Here is a 13,251-nt window from a genome sequence, read left to right on the forward strand (position 1 = left end):
GATTTCGCATTTTTGGATTCTTGGCTGTCTAAAGCCACCGTTCTTTTCCGTGCGCTTCGCCGCGCGCATCGCCCCTTTGAGCGCGAGCGCGCGCTTCGTCGCCCGGGCTGGTACCGGATTGTGGGCTTGCCCGTGGCCATTTTGAGAAATTGTTAGAGTCAATGTTACATTTTGGAATAAATAGGTCATCAATTTAATTCCGCCTATGGTTTGTTTCTTTGTTTTTTAAGAAACCCGCCCTCTCCGCGGTCGCTTGGGCGTACTGAGCTAGCCCGGTTTATTTTTCGTCGTCGGCGACGCTGCGTCTCGTCCCGTATCGCTACCTTTCGTTTAATCTTTGCGTGTTTGAGACTATAAGACAATTTTTCTTCTGTTAGTTGAGGGACCGATCCTTCGGGCCTTACGCTGGTGCGAATCCGTGGGCGGGTTGGGAGGCTCATCGCTGGTGCGTGAGCTCCCGTACGCTGGTGCGAGCCTCGACGGATTGGGCCCGTGCGGTTCGGGTCCCGGATTGTCCCTTTGGAGGGCCTGGCGGCCACAAATTTTGCTGCTGTTGAACGATCACGAGACGGAGACACTATTTTGTTAATTATTTATTTGTGACTCCACCAGAGGGTCGGAACGTTAATTGCCAGAACTTTATTTGGAATTATATCAGTAAAAAGAGCGTCACAGCGTATACCGTGGTAAACACACTGATCGCCGGCTTGAGGGAGATTTTTGAACGCGGGGTACTCCTCCGACTCCTCCAGATTGACGATCTCCCGGTTCATAATGTTGCGCAGGAGATTAGTCTTCTCGCGCCCACGCGCGAATATTCGGCCGGTATGGTGAGTGATGGCCTGCAGATTCTCGTACAACTTTTTGGCCGATACATCTCCGTCGAACCACTCTATCCCGTGATGATGCCTGCTCAGCCAATTGTTTTGCGAGCGAGAGCGAGGCGGTAGATCGTTGAAGGGGTAGGGTGGCGCGACGATCCAATACGCGATAAATTCGCTATGCACAGCGACCACGGCTACCTCCTTCGGGATGAAGAGTTCCTCCATGTCGAGGAACCCTTGGATGTCGATTACTAGGTCCATGGTTAGCAAAGTCGCTCGAGAGACTGCACGACCACCCACCGCTATGTCCGCGTAGACTTTATGAAAAAATGCGCTGTCTTTCCCACCTCTCTCTCACTTTGCTTAGCCGTTGAAATCTACCAGGACGTGGCGCGATGCGTCTATCTCCAGAACATTCTCGTACTCAGCATAAATGATGCAATTTACCGTCGACAACAGAGCGTTCTCGAATCGCACCTCGATTCTTACGCTGCCGTGCCTGATGAAATTCCAATGGGAGTTCTCATTGGCCGAGAGATCGGGTGTCAGATCAAAGGCAAAGAGGCAATAGCCATCGGGATATTTTTCCCGATCGATGCAATTACCTTGATTGAGAAAATGCGTGCCGGTACCAGAAAACAGCGTGTGGTACGCGTCCACGTATAAACGATTCTTGGTGAAATCCGGCTGTAGAGGTTTAGACGGTACCTGAATGCCGTCCACATACAGAGACAGATAATTGATGTTATAGTGCGCAAAATTGAAAGGTTTGAGTTTGCGATCACCATTGAAGGCTCTGTTATCCACGAAACCAAGAATGATTCGTTTCGGCAATTGGCCGAGAATCGCGTTGTCCAGTGTCTCGCCGTGCAAACCGGCGTGCATCGACATGACCTTCACCTCTACACGCGTGAGCGGATACCTCGCCATGGTTTTAGCCAGCGCGCGCTCGTGAGACAACAGTATTCCGGGGTTTACGTTTACTCGGCGCACGAGCAAAGTCGCCTCGTGTACTTTAAACGGGTCCATGAGACAAAACGAATCGCGGCTGCGCACTAGACGCAAACGTATCTCTACACCGTTTATCAAAAATCGATCTTGATTGAAGATATCGCAGTGTAGATGTCCGATAAGATCGATAGGCTTCCCAACGCCTGCCAAAGCGCAGCGTCAGATACGCCTTATCGTCGTTGTAGATTCGAAGCGCGCGTAGATCGACGAGATCGGATTCCCAGACGTCGTCAATGTTGCTCACGTTATAGGGCCTCCTTGGAAATCGATAGATCACGGATCTGTGAAGGGTATATGCGTCCTGACCCTCCAACCAGCGTCTCGTTCTCTCGAACGGCAGATCCCTATTTTTCTTCGCGCCGCGTACGAGCCTCTCGGCTCCGGAATACGAACTCTCGACGCGAGGGTCGTAGTACACTTTCTCTAAGAATTTCATCGTTTACATACGCTCCCAGGTTATACCGCTAGTCGAGGACGCGTCGATGGCCGATCTAACTCTGAGGTGTCGTTTCTCGGTGTTCTGCTTTCTCTTCTTCTTCTTCTCCTTCTTCTTCTTCTTCTTCTTATTCGACAACGAAGCGACATTGGCGCCGCGATATTTGCCCTCGTTACCGGTATCGAACACCGACGACGACATCGACGACGTAGCGGTAGAGCGAGAGAACGGTGTGAAGTCGGATAGGGTTACAACGAGGACAACAGCAGGAGCAGCGGCAGCAGCATCAGCTGATCGTCTCGCGCTCCTCTCGCGGCTCTTCGTACCAGCCGCGAGCGTTCTCGGCTCGTTTCGTCGCGTTTCCTCGGGTGAGGGGCTCCTACCGATCGGGCATCGTGTTTTCCCTGCCATTACGGTGACGCGACTGATGCGTCGTATCGGTGATTTCTCCTTTTTATTTCAGGGATGAGCGCGGAACGTACGCGTACTGATACTCCCCCTCGCCGGGAAAGATATGTTACGTAGGCACCTATCGTACCCTAACGTAGAGAGATGCCCAATTTTCCGATCACCTGAGCTAGCCATGGAAATCCGAACACAGAAACGCGATTAGGAAACTCTTGCGAAATGATCCAACGAGTTCATCGGCCAAACGGCTCCAAAAGTCATCGACCGACCCGGGGCAAACAACCGGATGACTCCGCAACGCATCAGCACGACTCAGAAACGCCACCCTCACCTGGGCCCTAGGAAACCCCCACCAATTGGAACATCCTGCTAATAAAACCAGCAGTCCGATAAAGACAGGCAGTCATTAGTCATAAGTCCGGTCTTTAGTTAATTTGTCATAAGTCTACGTCAGTCGTCAGTATTATCGAAACTTCGAGTGGAGCTCCTGGTCCCCGGTACTCCGTTCCTAGCGAGTCAGAGACCGAGACCATTGGACTCCCTGCCAAGGACCACTATCCTGCGAGCTGCAGCAGCGCCATCCGGTACTCCAGTGATCCAACCACCGAGTCAGGACTAGACGGCGGCACTGCGACTTCCGTTGGACGGGAGGCTTCTAGGAGACCTTCAACCCTAGGGCACGCCACGGGACGAAGGTGTTCACGCAGAATCATCCGACCGGGTCGATCAAAAGAGACTGTCACCGATTACGGCCGCTGAACAAGCCAAGTAGTGGATCCTTCGCAAGCTCGATTCATCCTCATTTTCATTCTAGTTTATTTATTAACCCTTCATCTCCGACCAAAACCGAATTCTAACCATTATCGCGATTTCCATGCCTTGCTCCGGTTAACCGGATAGATTAAGAATCCATCGACTTCCATTAAACAGCTGAGCTCGAATCTCAGCATCGCGAAATAGAATCACGCGCAGACCGCCATTAAAATAGTAAGAATTCCCGCGTCCAGTAACCTGCCGCCGCTAAAGCGCGCTATCGCGACACCCGAACCGCCGCAACGCAGAAGTATATTAATCTAGAGAAATTAGGTCAAGGCACCTCGGGTGCCCTTCCAGTTGACTGTAGTTCAGACCTTGCGTACGAATAAATACAAATCTTATAGCCACATAGCCATTCGTTCGCACCCCCTTTTATTCCTCACTCCCCTAGATCCCACCAGAGGACTTGATCTAGCCGCTCGGATCAATCTCCTCACAAACCTAAAATACTCGTTACGCGCAAGATTTGGGTAATCTCCATCTGAATTACCCCGGCCTCGCATCCGCTCGGCCGCCCCGTAACAACGGAGACTCACGCGGAACCACCGACCCCATCGCGTCTTTCGCCTCCGCCTCCACGTGGTCGGGGAAGCCGCGCCTGCTTCTGCCAGCTCCGGGGCATTTCCAAATAGGAGTCCCATTTTACAAATTCCGCGAGCTATCGCGATCGTACTGGCCGCGTATATCGAATTTCATTGAACTTTAAATTCATAAAAGTATTGGTATACCCTAGCCACGCCAAAAATCCTGAAATTTTATTCGGGTAGTCGAATTACCCGCGAGTCACCTAAGTGGAATCTCGGGACAATTAGAATCCGAGATGGCTGTATTCAATGTGAATTAAGTAACCCATTTGCTTTCCACCCTGCAACAGAACCTCTTTGTCAATTTAAATTTGATTCACAAGGGAACATTCCCAAGTGTCCGCCTCCGATCTTATTGAGTTTCATATATGTTGAAAAACGCAAAAATCTAAGAGACGTGTTTTTTTTTATAACTGCAATGGTCCACAATTAAGGGGTGAAACAACCCCCGAAAGTTTAGCGAAGAATCGGTTTTTTTTATATTCTTCGTTGGAGCAGTGGAGGGATTTCGACGAAACTTTGCATAAACGTATTCTGTATAAAGACGGTGACAACACAATATTGTTCAGCAATGTTGCACCCCCTCAAGGGGGTGAACTACCTTTCAGGTGACATTTTTTTGTAATATCCATTAAACAAGCAGTCCTACTTAAGTTCCACTTACGCGATGTGATTGCTCGCAAAAAATTAAGAAATACGTATTTTTTGCCCTTTGCCAATAAACATTTACACATCGGTTGTAAACAATGAATGTAGGAGGTATTAGGGTATATCCCGACTACCTTTATTGGGTTATATCGTGACCAATTCATTGTACATAAGTCGTGTCAACGTGGTAATTCTTCAAAATGTCATTAATTTTCATAACATGCAATTATTTATAAACAAACTAAAAAATAATTTCAGAGGCTAAAATTGTTTTGCAACGGATTCGACGATGCAGTCATAACCCGTCTCCAACTAGTAATGCAATTTCCGTGGTGAGACGATAAAATTGGTTCTTTATTGTTTTTACGAAAAAATAGAGTTAGCGATATTCGATACCTTAGGTACGAGAATAGTACATTCAAGAAGAGTGTGCGTATAAATATTAATGCTGAAATTCATCAACAGGAAGTTATAAGAGAATATTTTTTATATCTTTCTATAAAGCAGGAGATTATTTAATGTTACTGATCATATTTATTACAGTAGTGGTATTCGTGGAAAAAGTGCTTTATACAAAATGCTTATTTGCACCAAGAACACCGTATCATTGCTGCTGCACCACAAACATTACATTTCATTACTGAACAGCTTTCGAAAGCAAAATTAACCGGATTCGGGAAGTTTTCTAATCTTTCATCGATATAACCACTTTTATACCATGCATATTGAAACAGGCTTTTACATCTAAGAGAAGACAACTGATTATGCACGAGTGATTGCAATTTTATGATATTATTCCGTAAATGAAGGTTAACGTCATAATTATGTAAAAGGACAATATAAGAAAAACGCCTCACAAAATTTTTCCATACTCGAAAACCATAGACATCTAAAGGTTGGATTCGACCAGTTCCCTTTGGTATCATCATTGCCACAATGTTTTTGTCGGCAGGTTTCGTTTTTTCAATTGTATCGCTGCAGTGTCCGCTCCAGGAGTCAAACAGAAGAACGCTTTGTTGACCAATGTTAGGGTAGAGGACATCCTTCAACCACGTTTTAAAACGCTCTACGATTTTTTTTAATCGCATTAATTATTATTAGTATACAAGTTAATAAATTAAAGGAATAAGTTCAAGGTGTCTTTACCTGAAGTTAGCTTGCCAGACTTCGAAGTCAAAGGAAAAATATTAGGTTGTCCCATAAGTTTCTTCCGCATCGTGTATTCATGTCCTATGAAAAAAAGGGAAGAAATTTATGGGACAACCTAATATTTTGTGGACGAAGCAATGTATTTTCCACGACCGGTCCGAATTGGCCACTTGCTTCTTTCAACACTACCAGCAGCGGTGATAGTAAACGTCCATTACACGAAATTATTGGTTGGATTGTGTAGCTACGTGTTGTCAACGAAATTGATTGGGCAACACATTACACTTTTTTTTTCCTTCATATGATAATGTCCGTCCCGAATGAATTTCTAGAGGAAATCCACTTTGGTCGGAAATATACACATTTTCGGCCCCGTACTGCGCTATCAGTGGTCTTACAGTGTCTAGAAATTAACTAGTTACTTTTTGTAAATTGGCGCCGTCTTCTAATGTCTTCCTTGTAATAAATTTTGTTATTTTTCGTGACACAATACGATGAGCTTTTTTAAAATATAACTATTTTGACGATGCTTTAAAACTCATGTCGTTGTTTGTCTGTTCTCTCCATGCTTCTAGAGCCCATTCTAGGATATCTGCGTCACGTACTATAAAACCTGCGTCAATAGCGTTTCGTAATTTGTTCAGCGTGAATGTAGAGACATACAGTATTTTTTCTTTTCGACATCCTCTATCATCCACTTGGTTGGCCCACCTTCTTAATTCACGAGCATCAGAAAGTTCCCTAAATCGTTGTTGGACAGTGGCAAATTTGAGATTGCCGGACTTTCCACTTCTCCAGAATTCTACTGCTCTCTTTTTATAGTCGAAGTTAACCGCTGTGTCTTGGCAAACCGATGAAGACGGTTGTGGTACCATTTCGTCAGTCCACACTTCTTCATCTTCAACATACTCAACCTCCCGTGCTTGACAAGGTTCTTGAAAATCCAACGTTGAATCTTCAATAATCTCAAACGAATTAAATTGGAATATACTATCCAAAAGAATCGTTTGAATAGATTCTTTTAACAGTATTTCTTGTCGATTAACTTCCGTCTCCATTAAATACATAGTTTGAAACATAGCTAACAAGAGGTTGATCACGTTTATGGGATTTATAATCATTACGCACAAATATATCGTGTTACGTGGCGGCCGAGTGGCTAGCGAGGCCTGGGGAACTTCGTAGATTCCTCGGAGCGGTATACTGTTTGTAGAGATATTAACTCGTACGCACACGTAACCAGTTTATTATTTGAGAGATATGGAGAGGATAACCCGAGCGGCTAGATCAACCTCTTTAGTGCGATCGATAGGTTTTGTGGTCCTCAAAGGGTATTGGAAAGTTGCAATGAGGACACAGGAGGGTTTTAAGGTTTCGGAAGAACCAAGTCGTTATGTTGCATTGAATAAAACAGTTCTATTTATGATATAAGGGGTACAATGTCCATGGGGGTAAGGTGTACAAATATGTAGATACCGAATTCTATTGCGGGTTAGTAATTTGCAATAGGGTTCGAAATAGAGTGATAAAAGAGTAAAAGAGTGGAAGAGTGGAACTCTTCGAAGAGGACCTGTACCTTGGCTTCGCAGAGGCTTTTACTTCCGGTGACGTCTCTCCTACGTCCTGCCGGTTGCGATGAACTGCACGTGAACGCCTTCAAACCGGAGCGTGCCCTAGGGTTTGAGCTTCCTAAGATTCTCCCGCTGGTCCGGAATTCGCAGCGCCGTCGTCCTTCTCACTGTTGGCTCGTGGATGTCGGAGTACCGAAACGCCCAACTGTTACTACGGTACGGTTAGCTCTTCAGAGAGCTCCAGCCTCGTTCCTGAGACTGCTCTGTACGCTGTCTTGAACTCTTCTATACTACTGCTACTATACTGCCGGCGGCTGCTTTTCGGCACTGCTTTTATACGAGATCTTATCCTTCCGATGCCCGTGAGGACAGGGTCCGGTTCCTTTGTTTCTGGATTTTGTTGTTAGAAGTTCGATCGGAAGTGCTAAGGTAGTCACTATGTTGACGGAAGAGTAGGTCCGTGTTTTGGTCCAAAGTGCAGTTCTTTGCGGAGTGCGTGCGAATAAGCCAAAACAATTCCTCGATGATTGTTCCACTCGTTGTTATTTTTTCGGTTTAATCTGACGATACTGTCGTTGCTTTGGATTCGATATTTATCTTCCGGTAACTGACTTATACTTAATAGAATGCGCGCCTCTCTATTTTGAGGAAAATCGGGTAGCCTCGTAACAATCGTAACACGTCGACAAAATAATTTCACAAGGACGAAGTCCTGATCAGAACTGATCTACATCGAATCCAGTGCAGACTTTATAAGAACGCACGTTGGCGTAGACGATTCCAAATTTGATTTGATTCAACGTACTATTCCCGTACCTTAGGTATCGAATATCACTGACTCTATTTTTGCGTAAAAACAGTGAAAATTCAATTTTATCGTTTCACCACGGAGATTGTATTACTAGTTGGAAATGGGTGATGACTGCATCGTCGAATCCGTTGCGAAACAATTTTAGCCTCTGAACCTATTTTTTAATTTGTTTATAAATAATTGCATGTTATGAAAATCAATGACATTTTGAAGAATTACCACGTTGACACAACTTATGTACGATGAATTGGTCACAATATAACCCAATAAAGGTAGTCGGGATATACCCTAATACCACCAACATTCATTGTTTACAACCGATGTGTAAATGATTATTGGCAAAGGGCAAAAAATACGTATTTCTTAATTTTTTGCGAGCAATCACATCGCGTAAGTGGAAATTAAGTAGGCGTGCTTGGTTAATGGATATTAAAAAAAATGTCACCTGAAGGGTAGTTCACCCCCTTGAGGGGGTGCAACATTGCTGAACAATTTTGTGTTGTCACCGTCCTTAAACAGAATACGTTTATGCAAACTTTCGTCGAAATCCCTCCAATGCTCCTACGAAAAATATTAAAAAAACGATTTTTCGCTAAACTTTGGGGGGTTGTTTCACCCCTTAATTGTGGACCATTGCAGATATGAAAAGACACGTGTCTCTTAGATTTTTGTGTTCTACAACATATAGGAAACTCAATAAGATCGGAGGTGGACACTTGGGAATGTTTCCTTGTCAGTCGGATGAGGAAGAATGCGTTGGAATTAATTCAAATTAATCGATGTTCGCTTGAATGTAAGCGATGCTGTAACGGATTGTTAAGCAAATGGTGTAATTGACAGTCGGTTACGACACCGAGCCTAATTTAAATGATAATTTAAATGCTATTGATTTTATTACATATTATTGAAATTCGCTGTAACCAGGTAATGCTTTTTTCAATTTTATCGTCCAATCGGGTGGATTTTATTCTCAGTGCGAGGGTTATTAATTTGTCCGTCACGTAACCGTGCGTACACGGAGGAATCTCTCGTGGGTAAATCGCGCCGAGACGTTGTAGAGATTCTCGTAAAGATAGAGCCGGCTAAATATACATGTCAAGGTTACAGAGCTGCTACTGAGGCAGGTGAGAGAAGAAGGAAGATATGGTGACATTCACGAATCTACATTGTGAAACTTTTCTATGATACTAAATCGTAACCTCTGCGTTATGTTGACATTGTTCCGCCAGACGGACGAGATACATCCCATTTTGAAAGATACGCGGGTTTTGGATCGATCCAAACGAATTTACCTTTATAAAAAAGGATGCAGATAAACCACTACGGATGAACAAACTAAATGTTTCATCTTCATTTACATTTTCTTAGCTCGGTTCCACTCGCGGTAGAAATAGAATTCAACGTAACTCTTCTTATTAAATTAAAATGATTTTTAAGCCAATCGAAACATTTGCTTATCAATTTTTAATAGAAGTTGTAAAAGGTCTAAACACAGTATAGTGTATAGTTTTCAATACAAAATAAAAGAAAATGTACTAGATGTAATTTAAATGAACTAATGTTCGCTTAACGTGGTAATGTTTGATCTAAAATACTCTCCTACTTCGTCATGACCGCCCTCGCTATCGGCAGGGCACGCGTCTTTTCGGAATGGCCGCTCTCGCTATCAGCGATTCGCGCGACGGTGGGCTCCTATACACGCGTCTCTCTCTCTCTAGCGAGACTCTCTCTTTTTCGCGTCTCGCGCTCTAGCGTACCCCCACCACACTCGGCACTATGGGAGATGAGAGGAGTGGGGGTACGTGACGTAACGTGACGCCACAGGCTGACTCGGCGCCGGTGACATCATTTGTTTAGTCGACCCATAGTGGTTCCAATACTACTCATATCGGATCCCAACACAACAACCCTGTGGCACAACGAAACCAATAGCCGTTTACGTCCTACCAAGGTCACCCTACCTAGGACCAAACATACTATTTCAACCCGGACGACCAGGATCATCTACCGATTGCGAAATTCAATTACTAACCCGACCACGGGGAACGGAATGGAGAACCTGCGACCTCAGACTCACCACCTCGGGAGCCACATACTGGCAAAGATTAGCAGCACCAAACAGCTAGCTTTACTCTGCCATCAAACCAGACACCCTAAAGGTCCACTGCCGTAATAAAATTACGGACATAGAAGAATTTCAAGGACAAGGAATTCTGCAACTGACCCCCGGTTGTAAGATCATCACCCTCTCTATGCCTCTGACGGCAACCAGTGAAATCACCACGAATACAGCTTATCATTAAACACCATCCGTATTGCTGAACCTCACGTCCATTTCCGGGCCGATCGCGGAACCACACCTGCTGGCCATCGACAGCCTCGCCAACGAACTTTCCCTCGGAAGCAACACCCAAAACTGGGCAAACGGCAAGAACGGGATGGCCTTGGCCCGACTGCAGAAAGAGGCCCACAGCACCCAGGTTCAACAGCAAAGTAAAATTCGCCACCAGCTCACGACCTACCTTCCGGTAGGAATCTCAACACCCACGTTCTTCATCGCCCTTGCGATAGGCGCTTACCTCATCCGCCGACGAGGCTGCCACACAAGGTCACAGCGCCGTACAGCACCAGAACCACCAAGGGAACCTCCAACAATCACCAGGATGATCCCTCTTAACCAGTTCATATCAAACCCGATCCCGATCGCGCCACCGCCTCCCTCGACGAACAGAATCATGGCTCTTCTGTCATTTGAAGGCTTAAATTTAGAACACTAACACTAACCAATGCGCCGAACCCTGTAATACCTGATCAACCATACCACTAGCAAGATGCAAGAAAGAGGAGAAAAATCCCATCCAGATAACACTCAGCATCACGAGCATACATGGTTGATTGAATAAGTCGGCATCCCTACGTCGCAAACCGCGTAAGCATCCTCCATTGGATGATGCTTCATATAAGAGGGTAGATGTTACATAGACACCCTCCGTACCCTAACGTATGGAGAAACCCATTTTCCGATTACCGGGAGCTAGCCATGGAAATCTGAATATAGAAACGTGATTAGGAAACTCTTGCGAAAGGATCCAACACTAAATCACCTGACACAACAAGTTCATCTGTCAAAACGACTCCAAAAGTCATCGATCGACCGGGGCAAACAACACGATGGGTGCGCAACGCGTCAGCACGACCTAGAAGCGCCACCCTTACCTGGGCCCTAGGATCCCCCACCAATCGGAACACCCTGCTAACCATACCAGCCGCCAGATCAAGATGGCATGTCAGAAGTCATTCGTCTTTAGTCAAGTGTCGATCGCCGGTCATCCTCAACAACGGTACTCCAGCGATCCAACCACCGAGTCAGAACCAGACGGCGGCACTGCGACTTCCGTTGGACGGGAGGCTTCTAGGAGACCTCCAACCCTAGGGCACGCCAAGGGACGAAGGTGTTCATGCATAGTCATCCGGCTGGGTCGATCAAAAGAGACTCACCAGTTCCGGCCACTGATCAAGCTAGGTAGAGGATCCTTTGCAAGCTCGACTCATCCTCATTTCACTCTCGTTTATTTCTTAACCCATTTCCGACCAAACCGGATTCTAACCATTATCGCGATTTCCATGCCTTGCTCTGGTTAACTGGATAGATTGACAACCCAACAACTACCGTCAAGCAGCTAAGCTCGAAATCTTAGCATCGCGAAACAGACTAGACTGATGCGTAGACCGCCATTAAGCAGCAAAGAATTCCCGCGTCAGCACTCCCCCGTCCAGTAACCTACCGCCGTTGAAGCGCGCTATCACGGCACCCGAACAGCCGCGACGCGGAAGTATAATAACATAGAGAAAATTAGGTCAGGCTACCTCGGGTGCCACTCCCAGCTGATTGTAGTTCAGACCTCACGGACGAATAAATCAAACTATCATATTACACTAGCCATATTGCCATTCGTTCGAACCCCTTCTTTATCCTCATTTCCCTAGATCCCACCAGAGCGATTGATCTAGCCGCTCGGATCAATCTCCTCACAAAATTGGAATACTTGTTACGCGCAAGATTCGGGTAATCTCTATCCGAATCACCCCGGCCTCGCGTCCGCTCGGCCGCCCCGTAACAAGTTCCTCGGCCCCGATGATGATGTCGCGTAGTTGATCGCGTCCTTGGCTGGAGTTACTCCGCATTAGGGTCCAACACGCGTTGACGGCATCGACGAATTGTTCGAGGTAACGGAGCCGAAGATCCACGGCAAACTGGAGGCTTTTTAATGCGTCCAATGTCGGTTTCTTCAGAATGACGGTAGATTCGTAGGGTTTGCATTTTTTCTTCGATGGCTCGCCGACGTTGCTAGGTCTATGCTCCGTCGATGTATCCTTCGACACTCGTTTATCGAACATGACAGCCTCACCACCCAAGCAGACGGTCATCAGGGTCGTATATTTTTCTGTGAGCATTGGCTGCTCAAGCGTTTGGTAGTCGTCGGAATCCAGGTACGCGGTGATTTTCTCAAAGTTTTCCAATAGTCGTCGCCACTCCTCGACGTCGAAAATCACTTAGTGTAGGCCGCTGGAACTTCCCAGCTGAACCGTCGCCATGACGACGTCCTTTACATCGTTGTCCAGAGGAGTCCGCCGCAGTCCAACTCGTATGAATTTGGAGTACGAAAAATTCAAGCCGTATAAGCTCGGCAGCTCGTACTCGTCTAGAGATGAATGACTCATCGTGGTCGTCGTCGACGTCGTCGTCGTCGTCGCTTGCTTACGTTCCACCGCTTAACCCGATGTCTAACTCTCGAATTATGAGGAACGCGGGGTGCTTTCTCGGTATTTATAGTGTTACGGGGCGGCCGAGCGGATGCGAGGCCGGGGTAAGTCGGATGGAGATTACCCAAATCTTGCGCGTAACGGTTATTTTGAGTTTGTGAGGAGATTGATCCGAGCGGCTAGATCAATTCCTCTGGTGGGATCTAGGAGAGTGAGGAATAAAAAGGGG

At 46.1% G+C, this 13,251-nt stretch overlaps 1 protein-coding gene across 1 annotated transcript; it reads right to left on the reverse strand.

Moving 5' to 3' along the window:
* Positions 1 to 1,187: 1,187 nt before the first annotated feature.
* Positions 1,188 to 2,472, reverse strand: LOC105702942 (uncharacterized protein F54H12.2-like). Its single transcript, XM_012430915.1, has 2 exons — positions 2,283 to 2,472; positions 1,188 to 1,978 (listed from the first exon to the last, which is right to left on the reverse strand). The coding sequence occupies exons 1-2, from the start codon at positions 2,470 to 2,472 to the stop codon at positions 1,188 to 1,190; spliced, it is 981 nt and encodes a 326-aa protein (XP_012286338.1).
* Positions 2,473 to 13,251: the final 10,779 nt, after the last annotated feature.

Source organism: Orussus abietinus, unplaced genomic scaffold (genome assembly GCF_000612105.2).
Source record: "Orussus abietinus isolate OABI.00-Male unplaced genomic scaffold, Oabi_2.0 scaffold736, whole genome shotgun sequence".
Classification (NCBI taxonomy): Eukaryota; Metazoa; Arthropoda; class Insecta; order Hymenoptera; family Orussidae; genus Orussus; species Orussus abietinus.

Coding starts and splice junctions, on each gene's coding strand:
- LOC105702942 (XM_012430915.1), bottom strand. CDS start 2,472: ATGTCGTCGTCGGTGTTCGATACCGGTAACGAGGGCAAATATCGCGGC. Junction 1,979..2,282: donor TAGCGGTATAACCTGGGAGC/GTATGTAAACGA, acceptor GCGCTTTGGCAG/GCGTTGGGAAGCCTATCGAT.